The 23,500-nt window shown below is 51.0% G+C and overlaps 1 protein-coding gene across 1 annotated transcript in view; it reads left to right on the forward strand.

Annotated features, from left to right (window-relative positions):
- Nucleotides 1-23,500, forward strand: part of LOC119107286 (calcium-dependent secretion activator) — a gene marked incomplete at its 3' end in the record, with an annotated part of 90,711 nt that overhangs the window by 11,288 nt on the left and 55,923 nt on the right. Inside the window, 3 exon segments of the mRNA XM_037230706.1 lie at nt 2,501-2,623; nt 15,248-15,416; nt 17,823-17,990. Coding sequence (XP_037086601.1) covers nt 2,502-2,623; nt 15,248-15,416; nt 17,823-17,990 — 459 coding nt within the window.

Below are 23,500 nucleotides of genomic sequence, written 5' to 3' on the forward strand. Positions count from 1 at the left end.
ACGGTTTTTAGTCTACGCAGTCGCCCAAGAATAGATAACCAGGAATGCCTGCCCTCTCCAGCCACGGCAAAGCGACTAACATCGATATTATAAACTGAAAATTGCAAAACCTTGTCACCTTCTGTCATTAAAGGCGAAATGAGCTGATTGAATGAAGAGTGCAGTATTTATGCAATGAATTTATTTAGAATGCCGTCCTTAGTTATGTTTTCCATCGGTAGCGATTTTCATGAAACTCTGAAGAGATCATGAAAATAACCAGTGCCAAGAGCGACTGCAGTCCACCAGTATTGCTTCCCCCAAATCTGTTCAGATGTTAAATACATTATTCTTGCTGGTCTTTGATATGGTGTGCAGCCCACTACCAGTATTAACACATTTATGTCTCGAGATTTGAATGCGCAAGTAATGGTACTTACTATCCCGAATCTCGGGACAGATTTCAGTAAGGTAGAACGGTGAAAGGCAAGCATGCTCAGGTGACTTGAGGGTAGCACAGGCACATGCACACATTCAGCACACACACACACACACGCACACACGCACACACACACACACACACACACACACACACACACACACACACACACACACACACACACACACACACACACACACACACACACATTCAGAATAAAGTGATGGGGAGATAAGAAAGCAAATACAAACGATTGGCAACAGCATCGAGCGTAAATTTTAAAGCCAGGTTATATTTATATTGTCTTTTCTTTCTACATGTCTGTAGAAAACTGGTTGTTCGAGCGCGCCGAGATTGCAGCCTTTCCGCCGTTTGGCTCGCGCGAGTTCGGTTCATCCGGCCAGAATACCAGACAACGTCCGCTCCCTGCCTGCGTGAGCTGATTGGTAGCCGGCCGTCCAATCAGCGGCTGCGAGGCTCACCAGTGAGCGACACCGAACATAATGCGACCTTTCGAGCTTCGTCAAACAGCTGGGCTGGGGTGGTTCGTGCTACCGCAGCGATGGCGTGACCTGCAAGGTCAGCTGGCCGGAATCGCATTGCTGCCAACACGCGTCACTGTACCGCGGTGCGCGATGAGGTAGACAATTTGTTTAGTCAGCCGCAAATGACGCAATATTTACAAAGGCGGCTTCATTAGGTCGGATTTATTTGCAATACTGGTTCATTACCCAGGGCAATCCTAGACATTGCCTTTTCTTTGGAGGGACCGCCATCCACATTCGCTACAAGCGGGAATGCATTCGTAGTTTGCACGTCACCCACACCGATTACCCATCTTACCGCGAAGAGTGGAGCTGAAGCTGCAGCCCTCCGATTAAGCCATTCACTGATTTGCTTGCAACAAAGCGACCTTCGCCGGGATGCGTCTTATGATCACAGCTATGCTGTTCGTACACCTCACGCACCATGACACCCAGAAATATTTCGTTTTGCACGATAACTGATAACTCGAGCTGAGCCGCCGAGCCGAGCCGCCGAGCCACGCATCTCCGGGTCTTCCTGATCCGCCGCGCAGCATCCTGCTGCCTTCCGCTGAGTATCAGATGGCCGGACGGTTCGGAGCGGTAGCATTTGCATCGCCACACACTGCATCCATCCGTTTGGTTCGGAGCGGTGGCTGCTTCACCGCCACACCCTGCATCCATCCGTGTGGTTCAGAGCGGTGGCTGCTGCACCGCCCCGCCCCACATCCCTCCGTGTCGTTTGGGGTGGTGGCTGCTGCGTCGCCACGCCTCACATCCCTCCGTTTCGTTTGGAGCGGTGGCTGCTGCGTCGCCACGCCCCGCATCCCTCTGCGTGGTGCAGAGCGTTGGCTGCTGCGTCGCCACGCCCTGTATCTCTCCCTGTGGTTTGGAGCGGTGGTTGCTGCGTCGCCACGCCCCGCATCCCTCGGCTTGATGCACCAGTGAGCGAGAACAGGGGTATTCAACATCGCTAATGTAGGGCCGCTAGCACCGTGTGGTGTCTCTCAGCAGGCGGCCAATTTGTGGTGCCGTAAACTGTGCTTCCGGGTCTGACAAGTGAGGTTTTTTGGCCAGCTCAGTGTGGCTGGTTCCGTTCCCTGGCAGCTGAGCAAAGGTCCTCCATCACCCGAACATGACACACCCGACACAGAGGGTGCTCGGCGTCTGCGGTACTGCCTTCTCTCCGGGCTCTTCTTCCTCATTGTCTGCGTGTAAAGCGTTGTTCACATCCGTTCACCACATGAGTATACGATCTCAGAGGACTCGGGAACGACGGGTCCGCCTGTGGCGGCTTGTCTTTGCATGGGCCGCACTGCTTCCAGGGCTCACACAAAGGGGCCAGAGTTTTCACAGGGGAACCTCTTCACAGAAGGCGGGATATCGCCTTCAAGTTCCGAGACCGCCCATGTGTCGCTGCGTCTGACGTGCTTCTCGACAGCAGGTTCCTCTCATTATGACGAGGGTTTCTCCGCTGTTTATCCGCCGCATCTATTGTGTTTTAACGTCATCACGCTGCTCTGGACTCGCCTGCTGACGCTATACTTTCCACCGGCAGGATGATTGACCCCAGCTCGTCGGAAGAGGAAGAGGAGGAGGAGCAGGAGGCGCCGAGGGCGGTGGCCTCCGCCTCGGCCCTCGAGGTCACGCCCAACACCAACTCTTTGACCCGGTCCGTCAGGTTTGTGCCGCAGACCGCTGCGGCCCTCAGAGACATGGCAGCTCACATAGAGGGGCGACGGCCCTCAGAGACATGCAGCTCACATAGAGGGCGACGGCCCTCAGAGACATGGCAGCTCACATAGAGGGCGACGGCTCACAGAGAAATGGCAGCTCACATAGAGGGGCGACGGCTCACAGAGACATGGCAGCTCACATACAGGGCGACGACCATGGCTCACATAGAGGGCGGACGGCTCACAGAGACATGGCAGCTCACATAGAGGGGCGACGGCTCACAGAGACATGGCAGCTCACATAGAGGGGCGACGGCTCACAGAGACATGGCAACTCACATAGAGGGCGACGGCTCACAGAGTCATGTCAGCTCACAAAGAGGGGCGAACGGCTCACAGAGACATGGCAGCTCACGTAGAGGGGCGACGGCTCACAGAAACATGGCAGCTCACATAGAGGGGCGACGGCTCACAGAGACATGGCAGCTCACATAGAGGGGCGACGGCCCTCAGAGACATGGCACCTCACATAGAGGAACTATGGATCAGAGGACAACTCACATAGACGAACTGCGGCTCACTGCGGCTCACACAGAGGGACCGCGGCTCGCACGTTTTGAACTTTATTCTTTCTGGATGAAAGCAATAGTCGAGAAGTCGTCCATTTTGCTGTGTGCGGGAACATTGCTCTTGCATCCGGGAGCGCACGCCGACTGGTATGCACACTACGTTGGAAAGTCGGCTGTCTGTAAAAACACAGATGCTTGTACAGATGTGCCAAAGAAAGATCCTCCGCCAAAAGCTATCAGATTTTAAATATACTTGAAACACGTGCACAAGATGAGGAAAATGCCCAATGTCTTGCGAGCATCTGTCATAGCATTGTCCCCCAGTGTCGGCGGCGAAGCAATGCCCGCACTCAGCTCAGCATGGGGTTTCGCATATGGGAATGTCAACACTCTCTTCTGGGGAATCAGCCCTATACCGCCTTCGGTTGGGCATATCATACACACTCACACCCAATCCACCCACACCCACACCCACACCCACTCACACCCAGAACCCCTCCTCCTCCCCCTCCACACATACGCTCACGCACACGCGCACGCAAACGCAAGTGCACACACACACACACACACACACACACACACACACACACACACACACACACACACACACACACACACATATATATATATATATATATATATATATATATATATATATATATATATATATATATATATATATATATATATATGCAAGTGTTGTTGGGGATCTTGGCGTGTGTAAGTTTCATGAGCTTTTTCTGGCGCTTGCTCAAGGTTTCGTATTACGGCCTTCTGTTGGCTATTGAGGATAAGAAGTAACTCGCTGATGTTGGACACCTACTAATGGCGCGACGTTTTGGTATCATCACATATTCCATTTTCAAAGATGTGCACGCAACATGCGAGGACGGAGATATGTTTACAGGAAAACGCTTAGGCATGACCATTTTATTTATCACTGACAAATTCTGCAAAGTCTGAATGAGGTGGCTGTCACTTTCGGAAGCATTTATAGATACAGGCACAATTGCGTATATATATATATATATATATATATATATATATATATATATATATATATATATGATTTATAATTATATACAATATAAATACATATATTGATATGCATACATGAGGGGAAGCATATATACATCAAACATGTATAAATAAGGCGAAGGGCAACTCCTAACTTATAAAACAAGCAAACTATGTTGGTGTCAATACTACCACACATTCAAGGCGGTTGACAATGCACTTGGCTGACGGCGCTCAAAAAGAATGCATGAGATAACATCATGACCGGAACCTCAACCCATACGACCTCACTAGATTCACTAGATTATGCTCTCGAGACGGTCACAATCAAAACATGACATACGGAGGTCAACAAGCAAACCCATTCACCAGTCACCGATCGCCTGTGTAGGGACGTCGTATTCATCGCAGCTGGAGCTTCGCTGCATGTTGTCGACGGCTCGGCCCTCGCACAACTCGCTTCTACGACGCAAACGAGGCAGGCTTGCCCGCTAAAAGCTAAAACACGTTCCACCCTCGCGGGTGCGCGCTGTGACAGGTACCGGTATCGCATCGGTCTGAATCTGTGTCGTAGATCTCCGCGAAGGTTGACCTCGTCTTACTCCCAAATTTCGTGGTATTCAGAGCGGCCGTCCGCGCTCCGTGTCTGACTATAAAAGAGAGAGAGAGAGCAGACGGAGCAAACAGGATGGGCAGACAGACGCACGCTGGAAAATGAGTGAGTTGGATACAGCTTATTACAGGGCCTGGGATGTGGCCTATTCGTCGTCGTCACATTGTGTCGTTCGTCGAAACGTCACTTGTGGCCATGGTCGGCACGACCGCAGCACTCTGTCGTTCATTTTCGTCCCCAAAAATTCAATTACTCGTGCCAAGTTAATTGTATCCGGTGTCGTCGTCACCCACGAAACCAAGTGGTCACGCGATTCCAGTCCAGGATAAACGGGATCTGAAAAGTCGAAGCCGCCCCACCGTTCCACCTGCGTTCTACGCACCATACAGCGCGCTTTAACCGGTTTGCTTTCACAGCTGAGCTGGCCGGCGCGTTCAACCGCCTGACCCCTAAGATTGAAGTCGTGGGCGAATCGAATGCTGAGGCCATGCTTGAGCGCTGAACTTCGGCGCGTGCCCCCCCCCCCCCCGCCCCTCGCCCCCACATGACGTGGGGGCGAGGCGTGCCCTCCTCCCCCGTGCTCCGGCGAAGCCCCGTAGCGTGCCCTACTCTCCGTCTCCGGCGAAGCCCCGTGAGTGTGCCCTCCTCCCGTGCTCCGGCGAAGCCCCGTAGCGTGCCCTCCTCCCGTGCTCCGGCGAAGCCCCGTAGCGTGCCCTCCTCCCGTGCTCCGGCGAAGCCCCGTAGCGTGCCCTCCTCCCGTGCTCCGGCGAAGCCCCGTAGCGTGCCCTCCTCCCGTGCTCCGGCGCAGCCATGTGACATGTCCTCCCCGTGTGCTCCGGCGCAGCTACGAGGCGTATCCTCCCCGTGCGCTCCGGCGCGGTCACGTGGCGTGTCCTCTCCGCGTGCTGTGTCCTCCCCGCCTGCTCCGCCCCCTCGGCATCGAGAGGGGACAGGTCGGAGCCGGGTCACGGTTCAAGACCCCGGTCCCAGTCAAAGGCAGCCCTCCTGCTGATGTGCATGTGGTCATCAGGACGGAAGAATACAACTGTCCACGGTATTGAACGAACTTAAAAGACCACCGCCGCCATCACGCTTCTTTTTAACACCTTGCGCGCTTCGCGCTTCGCCCTTGCTCAGTCGGTCAGGCGCTGGACACATGACCACTGTGTGGCATGTAGGTGGGTTCGCGCAAGTTGTGTTGTTACAGCTGTCCTGTCGTAATGCAGTTATAACAGCTGCTATGTTGTTCGTCGCAGGCTGGCTATGGACCAGGAAAGACATGCTACCGGGGGCGAGTGCACGGTGTTATTGCATTGTTCACTGGAAATGCCTTGGTACCAGTTGGAAAACGACCGAAGGAAATACTCTACCCGTGGTGATGGCGCTAGGGTAGATGCGCAAGAGTTATGCTCCGGTCTCGAATCCACCCCTGCGTAATTTGTTATCGACTTTTCTTCAACAGTGTTACACATGGGGTGTACTGGAACAAACGCTTATCCAATCGACTGTTGACAAGCCCATAATTTTTTTGCTCGTTTTGAACTGTTCAATTGCTGTTTTCAAACTTGTCGAGTAACTCGTACATATCAGGTCTACGACAAGCCGTCCGGGACTGTCCGTTTTCAACAGGAATTACTTTTGATAGGAGTACCCATGGTCACACCCAACGATCACAAGCAGCGATGACACTTCTCATCCGTTACATGGGTGATGAGTTATTGACGTTATGATAATGTCAAAAGCATCGGGCTTAAACGCAACTATCTTTTCGAACTGAACGGATTTAGAAAAAGCGGGCAGCCAGGGAAAATACGCGTCATGATATCAAAGCAAGCACACGGAATTAGCCAGGGAGCGGAAATATCGGTTTGGTCGGCGCTTTACTACCAGTACGTTTGTGAAGCTCGCATGTTCTCAGTCGGTGACACCTGGCATAAATCTGCATGTTATTTCGGTGTCAAGTTTTAGCGAGCTGGTTGGTTCTGCCGCATCGAGGGGAGATGCAGTAAATGCTGATACATCTGCTGGTCTGTTGCGTATCAAGTCAACGCCAGCCCAAAACTGGCATGGAATGTGTTTTGCCACTCTTTTTTGCCATTGACCCACTCCGTCGGACCAACTTTTAAAATTCATGCATTGGTAATCCATTGCTGTTTGGCACTGTAAAACACACAACACTGCAACACAGAGATTGTTACATGATCGCTTCACTGTCACGTTTTCATTCATGTAAGCGGGTGTCATCACGTACGTAGTCTGGCCTTTTGTCGTTTCACGAAAAGTATTTTTGATTAACGCTTGGGGCCATGGCAAAGCTCATTCGAGGTCAACATCGTACCATGTGCGGTTTCGAGGTTGCTGAAAACTTATCTCTCGTAACCAAAGCATCACTACCAAAAATAACCAACGGTGTCAATGGCGAATGCAATGTCATGCGAGTCAGATCTTCATTCGTCTCAAATGCTGAAGTCGACCTACATAAATAGCAGGTTATTTGCGGTGCACCGATATTACTATCGTCGTGTGAGCTGTCAGTCCACACTGATGTCAAGTCAGTGGCATGGGCGCTCGTGCAAGAACTAACGAATGCTGTACGAGCTGCCACTGTCCTCGGAAGTAAATACTGCCCATGCCACATCCTCCCTGCTGATGATTGCGAGGCTCTTCAGTCTCGATGTCAGTGGCGCAGCTCTCCGCGGTTTCGATGCATGCCTGCAGCTCGTGGCTGAGCGTGACTAAGTCAATTAGGACTGCGTCGCTGGACCATTCGAGTGGTGGCTTCAGTTGACATAGACTGCGCGCGTTGCGCACGCATGTGATGCTTACGCCGTGCGTCCTTTATTACCTCCTGTTAGTTCACAGTTTCCACGTTGTATAGCACCGCTGTGGATTTTAGATCTAGGCCTAGTATTCGGAGAGTGAATGTTGGACCATAAGTGCCTCTTTCAACAAGAAACGGAAAAGAAAACGGAAACGAAAGCGAGCCAAAACGATCCTCACACTTTTTTGTTCTATCAATCTGCTTTTTGCTTGCCCTTCCCGGCTCGGCCAAGCGCCAGATATCCCAAGCATTTCATTTGCTTTGAAGTCGTTTCGTTTAGTCAGTTCATCATCACGTTCAGAGGAATGTCAAAGGATTTCACTATGATTATTCAACGTTGCGAATATTTCTCTAGAGCCAGTCTTAGCTACCTCGCCGTTTCATGCCCATTTTCATGGTCTGCTTGTGTCTCCCATTCTCATTTGAGCGCCCTATGACTTTCAAAATTCGCAGCACCACTCCCATCTGCCCTTTTGCATCCCCCAATGTCAGCCACAGAATTTCTAGAACTAGTGCTAGCATGGTTCTAACCTACGTAGTCGATCACGCGTCATCGCTGTTACATATGAGTCACATTGCGACGAACATGGAGGACGTTTCGTTCTGCGGTGTGAGTTAGGGAGAATGACTCACTACGGCCCGTCCGATAAAGCGAAGCACAACTCACAGTGAAACGGGTCAGCCACGGCTATTTGCCTGGTAGTGACAGTAGCCCGCGTGGTGGCCAAGCGAGGCAAATGACAATTTGGACAGGCAAAGATAAGTTTTGCGCAAATGTTATTAGTTTGCACTTGCGCTGTGCGCGGAAAAGTTAGTTCAGTGCTTCACAGCTATTTTCAATCATGTATCACCACCCAACCATGGAATTTTTGTTCGTCAATTAGTACGTAAACAAAATATGGACAAATCTGTGCTGTTAATGACAACCATGCCTTGATAAGTAAGAGTACTCACTGTTGCGAAAGTGCGCCTTTCTCGGACGAGTCTAATCACGTGACGTCATGCCAGGCCAAATTCGCCATTTTTCACACAGGTCCAGTACTTTGTGAGTGAATTTTGTGTGACTGCGTTTGCAATGCACGCAATCAATGCGCAGTTCAGTGTTTGAAAACTTGGAATATGTATTGCAAAACCAGCGTTGGTGAAGGTATAAAAATTGTGCTTGAAATGAAAGGTATTGGGCCTCTTCATATTCACATTTGGAGCAACATGTAAGTTCCATACGCCGCCACACCTAAATTTGTTTTCACCCCGCTCTGGAAGCTGTGAACATTGCGTTCCAGGATCATTCGTGGTCTGGAAAGATGCGTCCTCCTTCGTACAGGGAACTCCCATTCACACAGTGTAAATTTTCCTCCTTTGCCACCGCCTTCCAAAACAAGCGCAAGCTGTCATATTTGCAACAAATGCATGTCGGAGTAAATAAAACCCTTGCAAGCATAAAGAACTTGCCTGTCCGTTCCATCGTGGGGAATAATGCGCAATTCCGTTCTAAAATTGCATCGTGCAAACATGCGGATAGGGAACAGCTCAGTTTTGCTGATGGCTGCTGATGGTGAGAGATAACTGTGATCTACCAACTTGACCGTGCAATTCCTAACATACCAAAACGAACGAAACAATATCACTTCGGAGGTTTCAAAGCGGCCATTCGTTTTACCGATAGAACCATTACTCAAAATGCCACTCCAGATGGGTTAAACTGACCACCACACCATTGCAAAGTCACGGACGGAGGGCGCTAACGAACCATGGCGTCAATGAATCCAGAGTACAAAGCTTCAAGTACGCTTCATATGCATGTTGTTCAGCGGTGTGTCGATTGCAACTGCAATGCCAGTAACTATACCTCTGATGCTTATGCTATTGCTAAACAAGTATGTTCTGGACAGTATTCAGATGTTGGATGGCATACAGCGAGGTAAGATGGACCCGGATTTCCTGTACGAGATTACGGACATTGCGCTGTATATGTACTGCACTTGGAACTTTCATTGGCAACCTTTACCACCGTCAGCGACAGCAAGAACTGTAGAGCAGCTCCTGACAATAAGCCAAGCTACGAGCTACTGCCATTCGCTGCCGCCGCGACGGAACTCACTCAATGGCGAGAGCCGTTGATTTATTTCCAGACACCATTGACTGGGGCGCTGTTCCAACGAGACAACGCACCACTACCAGCGAAGTCCAAGAGCACGGTTTTCTGGCTGCCACTATTGATCCTCTGCTGCAGCGGAGCTTCTAGTGCCCTTCTTCGCAAAGGACGTATCGAAGAGGGACTCATATAGCCTCATGCAGCTTAAGTTACAAGTTGAAATCAGGTTTTACATAAAAATGAACATGAGGACAGTTTATTTCTGAAACCCCTTTGCGCATCACTACAATAAAGCCTCGGATTTTGTAACTAAAGTTCAGTGAAAAATGCGGATCACGCTGTATTTATAAACATGCAAAATGACAGAGAAAAATAATGGAAATGATTTAGCAAATGAATGAAACCAAACAAATTACCAAAACTGAACAAATGAATGAAAAACGCTCATTTGCCAGCATATCGGCAATTACAGATTGGTACTGAAGCTTGGGTTTGTGCCTCCTTGCGGCGGATATTTAGGCGTGTCGTTGGGGATTGGTACTGAAGCTTGGGTTTGTGCCTCCTTGCGGCGGATATTCAGGCGTGTCGTTGGGGATTGGTACTGAAGCTTGGGTTTGTGCCTCCTTGCGGCGGATATTTAGGCGTGTCGTTGGGGATTGGTACTGAAGCTTGGGTTTGTGCCTCCTTGCGGCGGATATTCAGGCGTGCCGTTGGGGATTGGTACTGAAGCTTGGGTTTGTGCCTCCTTACGGCGGATATTTAGGCGTGTCGTTGGGGATTTGATAGATGAGGGCCGTAGCTAAACGGGCCGAAAATGATTCTGCCGAAACAAGAGCAAGCAACTGCACTGGGGCTCACATCCATATCTATTTACATGTGGCCACACGCTGTCGAGGGTAGCAGTTGGATTCTCTAATTATCCTGCATGTCGTTTGCAATGCATGTCCGCGGATACCATATTTTGAAACGTGAGCGGACATTTGGCAGCTCGGACCGTGGCGGTGCACAACTCAAACAATGCGAGTCAGACACGAGAGCGCGTGTACATGTAGCCGTTCCGCACTAGCCTTGACGGCGCATGGCCAGTACGTGCAGCTGGCCGCGCGCTCTCGAGTTCAATTAATGAACCGGCAACTTTGATCACATATCGTGTTATCTGTCAGTGACGATGTGAGCCGTAGCCTTCATATTTGTCTCCCGGTAGCCGGCGATGAAATGATTCGGTGACTCTTGAGCTAAAGTCGTCATGACAAGTGCCAGAGTTGCCCCATACATTGAGCCTGCAAGGATCTTCATAGGGAGCGTAAGGTGAATATTTTAACGATGTTTGTGTCCCTGAGCTGCCTACCCTTACTCTCCACATTTACATAAATTTCCACTTGGCTTTAGTCCCTTTACGACTTTTGGCCCGTCATTGTCTCCCATCGTTTTATTTGTGTAGCTTGTTTAGAAATGCATTATCTTAAACTTTTACCCAACGGTGATCAGACGGGCCTTCGCGGTTTTAGACGCGCGTGTGATTGCTCTGTGACATCATGCTGAAATTACAAACGGTTTGAAAATGCTTGTCGAACGACGTTATTTTGCGGACAGGTTCCAGCCTGACAATTTCCCACCGATGGGAATGGCATTTTCTATTCTGTGAATGCAGACATACCTACCAGAGATGAATCAGACCCATTTCAATGCTAATGAAAAACATCCACATTTTAACACCAGTCGTGTGCTTTCAGGCTCATCACCACAAATGTTAAAAAGCTGAATTCCCGGGCTAAAAAATTGCTAGGTGGGGAGGTATTATCTTAACCGGGAGCATGCGACCATTTGAGCCAGCAGACTAAAAAAAACATGTCAAGATATTACCAGTTCCTAACGGACAGACCCACGGGCCCCCTCGGGGGCACTCTTAATCAACGCTGCTGCACACCCGGATCTCAACCGGGCTGCTTTAAAACTCCCTTATCCACCATCATGCGGAGTATTTATTGACCACAGCCGCCTGCTCCTGGGCGCATAGTCGTATCGAGCCTGGGACCGGACCCGACCAGCAGGGCGCCGTCAGCGCGTGCAAACGTCCCAATACGGCGGCGGCCTGCATGGGCGTTGTGCCCCGTGCCCACAGTGGACGTTCAGAATTTCGACCAAAGTAACTGAAAATAAAATCTGCTAGGGCAGCCTCAAGTCAGATAAGAAAAAATAGGCTGCATAAAGGTGAAAGCATGAAGTAAAGGTAAAGCCATTGTTCCTGAAATAATCAAACTACCAGGCTATTAAAGGTGTAGGCCATGAAATAGTCAAAAATTAAATAGCATCTCTATACAAATTACGCATCATATAATGCACTCTAGTTCAATGCAAAGTTTAAAAGACGTCTCTCTCTTTCTCTCTGTTACATTCCGAATCCACTGAAGCCTGATCCCAAAACAGCTCTTAGTCACGAAGCTCTTGGCCCTCTAACCTCTGAGTTATGCTTGGTTTGGATGCGTGTCTGCACCATGTTCAGATGTGAGACTTGATTATGTGAGACCCTGGCAACCCGATACGAAACTGCGTTGTTTGATGCAATCATGTAGCAATCTGTGGAATCAATCAGTCAGTCAACCAATCAAAGCAGACCTCGGGCACAAGGTCGCGGACCTCGGACAGGGTCTCAAGTTAGGACACGATCGCCAATAATTAGAACTACTCAAACTTGATCTCGTGAGTCGTGGAGATACTTCGAATCGAATTCAGGCGTAGTATGTCACGTGAACAAACCCGGACGACCGGGAATTCGGATCTAGGTTTGAGACGTCGAGACTCTGTCTCCGTTCTGGATTCGGACGTCTGGACCTAAGAGCATGCCTACTAATCCCGATACTTCAGGACAGGCTCGGTTGGGCGTAAAGCCCTCTGCCTGATGCATTCCTGGTGGGGTGCAAGGCAGCAACTACCTCTGAACTGACCTTGGATCAACGACTACAGTCACCATATTCCTTCAGAAAGGCAGAGCAACAACTGAGGACTTACACGCGGGAAAAATTGAGCAGCTGTGTCAGTGCTTCTCCCTCTGTTTTCCCGTTGTTTTTGCTGGCCCATTTTCCTTATTGAATGAAATGTTCGGTTCTGGCGCGTGAAATGGTGGCCATTCCGAACATCAGCTCCCGGCGTGTCCGGTGCTCCTAACGACATCTTCAGGGGGGGGGGGGGTCACTTCAGGGACTCGGCCGGTCGCGGCGCGTTCTCCTCGTGATTGTCCCGCCCCACAATTACGCCGTCTCGTCACGACGAAACAGCGGCCGTATCGAGCCGTCGCCATTGATCGTCTGCCCCTCCCCCGCCGCTGCCCCCCCCCCCCCCCCCGTCGGCGGCGGCACTCATGAATAAGCAGCTTGTTCGCTGGCGGCCATCCGTCGCGCTGCGGGGAGCGGTGGGGAGGGCACGACCCGTCTGGCCAAGTGTCGACGATCGCCGGCGCCCTGTCCGACGACTAATGAGGCGTCAAAGGCGTGCCGATGCCGCCGCGGCGGCAGCAATCCCCGACCGGCAGCTGTGATGCCCACCCCCGACCACCGCCCCGCCTCCTGGGCACTGCCAGTGCGAGAAAAAGAGGCAGAACAGGCCTCGCCTCAGGGTGCACTTCCGGGCTGTGCTTTAAGTCTAGAACATCACTGTTCAGGTGACCAGTGAGGTGGGGTGACTGCGCCAGTGGTCGTCTCTGGCGGGGTGTGGAGGCCGACCCCAGCAGCTCCTCTTGGTCGCGCGCCCACGAGCCGTGGTTCGACCCTGTGGCTGCGGCCCTGCTGGGCCCCTAATCGATTCATGCAATTAATCGCTGCCTAGCACCCTCCAGACGGCAGCGCTAGCAGGCGACGCTGACAACTAAACGGACCTCATATGAACGGCAGCCGGGCCGCGTGTCGACGGGGGCCGGACAACTAAGACAGGTAGCTTCGGAACGGCTTCGCTGATCACCAAATAGGTGCCATTAATAAACGGCTCACTTAATTAAAGCAGCCAGCTCCTGGGTTTTGGATGAGCGTCGGGGCGGACTGGGCACACGATACGCCGGAATGAGCTGGCAGCTGTGGCGAGGCTGGGAGCTGCCGAGAACATAACGAGGAGTTACATGTCCAGTTGCTTCTTGGACAACGTTATCGAGCTTGCATGCGACAGCAGATGTTTGCCTCTTTGGCACTTAACAAACGAAACGGCTGTGGACCGTTTTATCGATGGCGAGGGCTGTACTTTGACGAAGGCAGCGCCTGACTTCGCCCGTATCACAGCTTAGAAAGGTCCTGCGGCCTATACTGTGCCGCATGACAGAGCTACGCCTGCCTCCTGCACTGTGCCGTCGCACGGATGTGTGTCTGCACAGAAAACGCTTCACGCGGTGACGAGCGGTTCTTCCGACTGACCCTTTTAATGCAGACTATACACAAAGGTGCTGGTATCTTGCGTACGCTCAGGCCCGCCTCACCGCTGGCGATGACATCCATACGTGAAATACCTTCTCAAGGCAGCTCGATGAGAGCTGTAGGATGCCGCGCGAGACCAATGATCTACTAAGACAACTACCATAGTTCATCCGCGCAAAGATTGTTAAGCAAAGCACTGAGGCACCTCAACGCGATCAGGCTGTTATGACCGGCTCTCAATGGGCCGGTTGTGCCGTGCCGCAGGTCGGGGCCGCGCCCGACAACTCGCTTGTGCCACAGGCCAGGTGTTGGTGACGCTGTGGGGACGGGGACACGTCCCTAAATCACCCAGAAAGCTAATAGTCGACTCTGCTGGTTTATGAAACGATGAACCTAAAATTTCGCCTGTCCCCTGCAGAGCTGCTCCGTCGATTCAGCTGTCGGCCTCTGTCGCCGCGCCGCGCCGCGCAGGGCCGACCGGGCGGCAGGAAGTCGAGTGTCGTTAGCGCCGGAAGCTGTTTTCTGGCACGGCTCTCTGCTGTCGTCGCACAAACATGGCGCCCACGCGTGTCTCAAATTGGTCCGCCGGCTGGCACGCGGCGAGGAAATGGCCAGCGACTCGGAATGGACATAACAGCAATTGCCAGCCCATTCCACTTTTTTGGTTGTTTGTCGTCACTGCCAGCAAGGAATTTAAACGTAAAACAGGCGATCCTTAAGATATGCAGTGCCCGTACCGTTTAACATGCGGTATGAAATCCCAGGAAAATCAGGACGATCTTAAGCATGAGCACGCTCAGCTGGTTGTATTATTTCGTGCCTGCGCTCAAATTTTTTGCCTGGCGTTTTGGCATGATTAGAAAAGACCATCGCGTGTTTAAGCAAGCTGGATGCCCGTTACACATGCAGGTATCCTGGGAGACGGCACACGACAGTGTGAAATGACTCCACTGCACTCATCCGGCTCACTCCCTGCTCTTAGTCACGCAACGCGTCTTTGTTTTCGAAGAAGTGTCCGAATCCTAGCCAACCGCTGCTCACAGTGTTAATCGCCTTTGATATTCCGGGTAGCTCCAGGGTCTGCATGTCTCACAGAGGCCGTCTCTTGTTGTTCCAGGTCCATCTCCCCCGCCAGTGCTGTATCGGCGGACACGCTCAGTGTCGGCGGCAGTACATATGGCAGCACATATGGCAGCGTCAGCCGACATAACAGCATCGCCGGAAGGCCCACCTCGCCATCGCCGTCACTCGCCAGCGAGAAGACCGTCACTGAGCACGACCTGCAGGTCAGCAGAGCGGGCCATTTGGAGCACGTCGTATGTTTGACGATGTCAGACGTTGGTGGTCCGTGACCAGCGCTGCGAGGTCAGGTCTGTTGGTTATTTGGTGCACTATCGTAAGGTCATCGAGCCGGGTCGCGTAGAGCGCCACATAGAAGTCAGGAAAGCTGCATTGAGAACGGGATCGTAAGTCCAGGACTGGTGAGCATGTAAGGTTAGTGAGCTGGCTCATTTGGAGCGCTGCTGTAAGTTCAGGGCTTCTGGTCACTTGCAATAGGACCATGAACTGGAAGCTGCTACTCATGTAAAAAAAAAATTACCACCGGAGATCAGGATGATGGGTCATGTAATGGGCCGCAGTCAGGTCAGAAGTACTCGTCACATAGAAGACCACCTGGAGTTCAGCTGTACACCATGAACACCAAAGCTGGGCTTCTTGACAAAGACCAAAGAAGTCTAAACGGTCTGCTTTCACATTTATTACTGCTTAATACCTGTCCAGGGGTCCCCAGGGCCCAAGCACCTCTTCTGCGCACAGGGGCCTTCATTTGACTGGAGTCCTCAGGGATCCTCAGCGTTCCCTTGCGACCCGAAGGCCCATCCAGAAGTCGGGCAGGTGTTTGGGGACGTGCGTAAGTTTATCATTCGTCTGAAAAGTGATTTTTCCAGAACATTGACAATTTTTCAAGGAAAATTTGAAACAAAAGGGTTCGTTGCTTACGATACGCAGAAAAGCACGCCGGCGATGACAATTTGGAGCAGTGATCTGCTGGCAGGTGCAGCTGACGTAGCTTGGCAGATGACCAAATAATGCATATTTACAACGTTCTTAGTGCTTGGATGAATTAGTTAGTTCCATGTACTTAGTGCTTAGTTTTTAACATGACGGTTTACTTGACTATCACATATACGTTACGTTTCAAATTTTGAATTTTCGACTAAAAAGCCTTACCTTGCTGGGTTTAGTATTTTCTCAGCTTCTGGCGAAGTACGTACATTAAATTGGTAAGTCCCAACCAGAGGTGATATTTACCCCCCCCCCCCCCCCCCCCCACTCTGAATGCATCTTACTGCATCACTCATAAGCATAAGCGTAAGGCTTATTTATGTGCGTCACGCAATGCTCGATGTGGGTGCCACACGCTATTCTGTCTCAGGGTTTTTATGCAAAAGATGAATCATGTTTTTAAAATGTCTCCTTTGTTTTCCTTGCTAAAAGTTTTGTTGGTAACATATTTCGTGACTTGCCATGCAAAAAGAAAGACGGCACCCCATCTTTATTTTGAGCCCTTGAACGGGCAAATCGTCTGGGTAGATGTTGTGATCTTATGATCTTATGGACCTGACCCACTTCCCGGATACGTCAGAGCAAAATTCACCGAGCAAACGTAAGGTCAAGCTAGAGGTACTACCTCATGCATTTTCATGAGCGGCAAAGCGACTATCTACCCAACCTTACATTCGTTATCAGCAAATTAGCATTATCTGTTCCTGGGCGTCAAGATCAAAACAAAAAATCGTGAACTATCGACTAATATGCTTAGATTCTCGCCATCAAGCATTTTGGACAAAACGGCGGGGATGACATACATGCATCTTGGATAGGACAACATTTTTGTTGTTTCCTATTGCCGTCGGTGTCCAGCAGAAGTGCTTCGGGATCCATGGGTAAGCACACTTAAAATGCTGGCTGTCACCTATGCTATGCTATGCTGGAGTGTTATGCTGGTTACCTACGCTGTGCTGACCATGGTTACCTACGCTGTGCTGACCACAGTGGTCCGCAGGCCACCTACGCCGCTTTTTCGAGGAATTCCTTGCTGCATTCCAGGTCCCAACGCGATTCTGCTTCTCGCTCAAATTTCAGCTTTATGTATCGCTCTACTGCTAGCGGACGGCGAGATGAGCAGCCTTATTGCGACATATCGCCGCCACTGGGAGGACTACTGGCTGTTGGCGTCATGCGGCCGAGGGTGGCGTCCGAGCCCTATTGCGACATAACGCCGCCACTGGGAGGACTACTGGCTGTTGGCGTCATGCAGTCGAACGTACCAGCCAACGTTGAAGAGGGCTACTACCCGGCATGTCTCTAAAGACGCGGCTTTTGGTGCCAGCTGGCAACAGCCTGGGGCTCCACTTGCCATATGGGCGCGTCCACAGGATGAAATTCCATGTCTGAGATCAGAAAGGCTGGGCTTTTAGATGCTGAGGGGCGAGAACAAATAACGACGGCTATCACGCCGTGGTCCTGATGTCAGTCACTGCGTTATTGGCGTCTGGTCTGAAAGTGCCTCTTTACACAACGTGATCGCCTTTCAGTCGCTTGTCAGTCTCGATTGGGAAGACTTTTCAACGGGTGAAATAGTTAGGGTTGTTCCGTGGCGTTCGTCAGGAACGTCTGCTCCGTTTCAGGACAAACAAGAGCGAGAGGAGGAGGAGCGGAAGAAGCGACTCCAGCTGTACGTCTTCGTTCTCCGCTGCATATCATACCCATTCAACGCCAAGCAGCCCAACGACCTGACCAAGCGGTACCAGAAGGTCACGAAGCAGCAGCTGGAGGTGATCCAGGGCCGGTTTCAGGTCAGTGAGGTCTGAAGCCGTGACGCATCGTTGGCACTCTGGCAAGAGCGACAGCGCTCGCTGCTCCAGTCGCTGCAGATACCGACGCCGGCTGGAGATGCCGAGGCTTATGACACAGTGCTTGTGTTCTATTGTCCGGTCGCTGCAGATACCGAAGCCGGCTGGAGATGCCGAGGCTTATCACGCAGTGCTTGTGTTCTATTGTCCGGTCGCTGCAGATACCGACGCCGGCTTGAGATGCCGAGGCTTATCACACAGGGCTTGTGCTCTGCTGCGGAGTCGTCAAAAATCGCTCTGAGTCAGTGCGGAATCAATTCCTCACCCACAACACTTGGGTCTGATTCGGTTTTGAGTCAGTTATACTGGCCAACCTCACTATTAAGTCGATTAGAATATGTAATTTATCATTCATAGTACATCGACCACACTAGGCTGGAATACATGGCATCAGCTTTAAAAGGTGCCAACAACTCGGCCTATTTTCCAACAGCATGAAAAACGCCATATGCAAAATTTTCGTTTTTAAAATGCACTCTAGTTACAAAAAAATTACTTTCATGTTGTGGATAATCATGGCATGGCTTTTGGTTACACTAGAAAGCTTTTCCGAAAAACTCTAAATAAACTTCAAACAAAGCGTTTCTTAATGCTACTTAATAGAAATTGGACTTGGCTGGTCAATAGACCTACTATAGGCGAGCTAGACTTACTGAGCTAACACCTTCACCATATAACCGAGCTCAATACTTTATCTGGACTTTTGCAGGAGAGGCTGCGTGTATCAGTTGGGTTCAGTTCGCATTGACAAGGAAGATGCACATTTCTCTTTGCTTGCCCATCATTTTCAACGTGGTTTGACGGGCGAAGTACTGGAGAACACGCTTAGTCACACCTTTTCCCGTACGGATACCAGTGCAGAGAAAGGTGGATTGGCGACAAGTTTAGACTGTTTCAGGGCAAGATAAGGCTGTTAGAACTATTTCGATGGGCATGTTTCTGTTGGATTCTAAGACCTATTTTTAAAACTGCAGGTACCCGAATTCTCGCGTACACCTTAAGCGACCTGTGACTGGTGATAAATTGGCGCAGAAATCCACGGATTGGTGTGTTTCGGTTGAAGGTGGGCGTTATCTCCAAAATTTGTGTAGGGAAGGGTTAATTGCAGAATGGTTGAATACCCTCAAGGAGTTGAGTACTCAACACTGAGCCAACAATCGCCTGCACCACCGCAATTCGCTGGTGGAATATATCGTATTAGCAGCTCGAAGAGAATGTTCACGTGACTGAGAGTGCACACTTGCCCTCAGTCAGACGCGACGCACTGCCGACTGCGCGATCAAGAGGGCTCGGCGTGCTCTCCTGGAGTCCAGACAATTGATGGCACCCCGTGCAGAGAAATATTGACCTGACACACCAATGGAATTCATCTCGGTTAGCGAGAACATCGCAAACAGATCGGTGAAAGCCAACAAGACAGGCTAACATACGACGTCACTTTTCAATCTGTCGTGTAAAAGGGGCTACGCAGCTCTCAGAAGATGGCGCATTTATCGCTTGAATCCTTTGGTAGAAATAGTGCGCTATACGGTAGAAATAGTGCGCTATACGGTAGAAATAGTGCGCTATACGGCCTCAGGGCTGTCAGCTGGCTGCTGTTCCAGCAGACGTCGTTTTGCACGCCGATTTGCAATAGATTGTGTCTGAAATAAAACGAAATAGGGATATGCAGTTCTTATTGTTTAATCACAATCACTTGAAGACAGTAATGGATTACATTCATAAAAATCTGGTATGGTTATAGATTTTTTAAGCAAAACTCCTGCCTCACCAGCCTGCGAGCTACCTGATCTAACACTGGCCTATTGTCACGTTCACGGTGGGGTATCATTCACATGCTTGCACGGTATACTGCCAAACTGTTATTGGCATCATTGCTAGACCATTGCTAGATTTTGCGGTCAAGTGCACCATTGCGTTCAGCTGATGAGTAAAATAGTGAACACAGTCTTGAACAACATGGGTGTGAACATTGTGCTTGAATAAGATAATAGCACGTTCATTAGCCGTCACAACATTTGCATCGACTATGCTTCTGAGGCTGAGGCTCAGTCTACACGCAGTCCAAAGCCTCACCGCCATCATCACCACCATCATCAACCACGAGCGAGATCATCCGTGACACGGATGTCTGGCGGCGGAAGCTCGCTTCAGCACCTCCCCGCCGGAGATGGTCGATCAGCTCCGCGAGCACGCATCACGCGGCCGGACCGCAGCCCAGCGCGAGCCCAGCCGAGCGCCGGCCCGACGCCGGGCCCGACCGGTGGGTGACGTCACTCATCAGGCTCCGGTACGCCGGAGATGGACAGGCGACGGGGCAGAGCGGCAGAGGAGATGTCAGGACACGCGGCAGAAAACAGGAAAGAGAGCTGTTTTGGTGATGCAGTGAAGAGAGAAACGACACATCTAACATATATTAAAATTGGACGATAAACGGTTCAGAATACCGAGAAGGAATAAACAAGCTGACGACCACATATCACTGAACATGACAAGTACTCACCCTGGAGCACATTATCGGTGCTAGTCTTTCGGTATAAATAAAAACAGAGTGAGACACGGTCGACACATTGGCAAAATTTTCATAAGCACGGCTTGGGTGGGAAGCACCCCGCGTGCGAACTGGCTTCTGTTTGAGCTTTTCAATCCGTATTTTAGACGGGTTCAGTTGATAACTCAATTATGTATTAGGCGCGGCAAGCCATACATGGTTCAGAGCGTGAGACCTGCCTATGATTAATATTTAACGTCATTTAATCACAGAGTCGCCTCAAGGAGCTTTGCATGGTGAGACAACCCACCTGTTTCCTGGGTTTCAATTGATCTGTTTACGGAATGCATTTGCGTGCTGCAATAGGTATGTGTGTGTGCTTGGCCCTGTGCCAGCCATCTTCCATTGCCGTGAATGCAGCTCGTAGCCATGACGCTCCTGCAGTCTTCGTAACCACGCCGTGCGCTTGGATATCGAGCCCCAGTGTTTCGTGTCCTGGGGAAGTGCTCACCGGCCAGGGTTCGGGGCAAGGGGGGGGGGGAGGGGGGAGGAAGGCGCTTTGGGCCAAGGGTTCAGCCTTCTCTCATCCCATCTCAAGGGAAATGCAATGCAGAGGATTGCATGGTATAGTACAAGCACGCAATTGTAGGACATATCGAAAATGGAAAGAAAACTCACCGCCGGAAAACATCGAGAGACAAACTCACCGCAGGAAAACGTGGAAAGACAAACTCACCGCCGGAAAACTAGGAATATTTTGGAGAATTTCGGGAGCGTCGCACACTACGTTTCCCTATAACGAGAACCTGTCTCCGTCCACTGCATCCCGCGGTACTGCACCCCAGGAGGAGCCTTTTCCGTCACCCTTTATCCGATCCCATAGACAAATGTCTCCCGCCTGACTGTAGTTGCACGTACGCGACCAAAAGGAAAAACGAAGGGATAAAAATGTACGAGCGAGAAGCATGTTATTGCCAGCACCAACAGATCTGGGGCTAGATTCCAGCTGGAAGGAATTGACCCTGGTTTCAGCCTCCGAAAAGGCGTGGCGCCGCTAGGGACATTGGCAACATTGAAAACATTGCCAAGTAAGCGAACAAACTCGTTCACATCGGAGGACCATGACCCCCGCAATTGTTCGTCGCACCACTGCATCACACCAGCGGCATTCCTCTCATTACTGGGTGCCGTCCCAGTGGGAGGATTCTACGGCCCGGTTTATAGCCTCGCTTGCCCCAGCGGAAGCGCGCCGACCTTTGTCGTGCCCCGCCCCGGCTCAGCAGCCACCACCCACCCGAATGGTCCAGCTGTGGTGGTGTCCTGAACACCTGAGCATGATGCGTGCTCAGTAGCATTATCTTCGCCAAGGTAATGAGGTGAGGGCTGAGCTGTATCGGAGGTCAATGCCAAAATGTTTTGCACACAAAACACGGGCTTGAATGCCAGAACCGGTGCAAAAAATTGGCGTGACGCTATGGCCTACATCAGCAACGTATCTACCAAGATAATGTAGGGCAATTACACGGCAGAAAGATAATTGGCAATTAAATACTATGCAAATGATAGTCATTTACATATATAATAAGACTGACGGCGATCATAACAAGGTTGTGACAAACGTCCGACCGTGCGCTCCAGCGTGTCCACCGAAGAATAGATCCATCCACAATGCACTAGAACCTTTGCGTATTTACAACTATTCCTATGGCAATACGACTTTTCTTTTGCCTAGAAAAATGCTTACTAAAATCAGTCATTATAACTGACCCGTGAAAAAGATTTCGCCAAACAGTAGATTAGTGAGTAGCAGCAGAGTGACAGTGGAACTGAAGAAGCGACAGTTGAAAAAAGAGCCGACATGTCAACAACAGTGCTTGCAAACGAGTCTTCATAGCACCCTTGATATGTCCCATGGTTTGCATCGAAGTTTCCCCCCCTCCGGAATTAAGCATGATCCGGGCACGATTTGCGAGAATGCGTTCACACGCAGGGCCCTCCAGAAATGCTGGCGTGTTCCCGAACAAAAAGTTCAACGGAAAAATTCCGAATGGAATATGGTCGAAATAAAAAGCCGAACAAAATAGCCGGAAGGGATAAAGTTTACGTTTTAAAATATTGCAAAACAATTCAAAGAACAAAAAGTCAACAAGGGGAAACTGGAACCGGAGAAAGTCCGAGGAATCAAGTCAACTTAGAAAACAATTCAACCCATCACGATTTGACACGACTAAGCGCAGATTGAATAAACATGGGACGCTTTGTTACGGTCGTCTTCAACCCGAGTTAACGGGCGTGCAACTGGCAGTGGGTGACAAGCTGGCAGCGGCGGTCGGAGGCTGCCGTAGGTCGAGCGGCGGAGCCGGGCCGTCGCCGGTCGACGGCCGTCACCGGCACCGGAACGATCAATGTCAGACGGACCGACGGCGGCGCCCCACCGCCCGTCGGTCGGCACCGCTCGCTTTAATTATGCGGCACCGCGTGATGCATTGGAATCGGTGGTCGCCTGTCAAGGCTGTTTGCGCCGTTCACACGCCAAAACGGCCGCCGACGCTCACCGCGCAGGTCGAGTCTCGAGCGACGGGTCGGCTTACCGCGCAGGTCGAGTCTCGAGCGACGGGTCGGCTCACCGCGCAGGTCGAGTCTCGAGCGACGGGTCGGCTTGCCGCGCAGGTCGACCCCCGAGCGACGGGTCGGCTTACCGCGCAGGCCGAGTCTCGAGCGACGGGTCGGCGTGCCACCCAGGTCCTCCGCAGGCCAGGGCACGATGAGGCGCCCACCAGAAGCGGCAGATACTGAACGAGGCTAAAAAATCGAATACTTGGGTTGAAAAAGGGGGCACCCTTTCTAATGTCGGGTCTGAACGTTGCGCTGGTGAACGTGCTTGCCTCCATAGAATGGCTCTGGTAGCCATTATTACGCAACGATTAAATTTATTTTCAGACAAGCGCCTACGTACTGAGCT

The sequence above is a fragment of the Pollicipes pollicipes genome, unplaced genomic scaffold, assembly GCF_011947565.3.
Source record: "Pollicipes pollicipes isolate AB1234 unplaced genomic scaffold, Ppol_2.1 Scaffold_6686;HRSCAF=7923_pilon_pilon_pilon, whole genome shotgun sequence".
Taxonomy (NCBI): domain Eukaryota; kingdom Metazoa; phylum Arthropoda; class Thecostraca; order Pollicipedomorpha; family Pollicipedidae; genus Pollicipes; species Pollicipes pollicipes.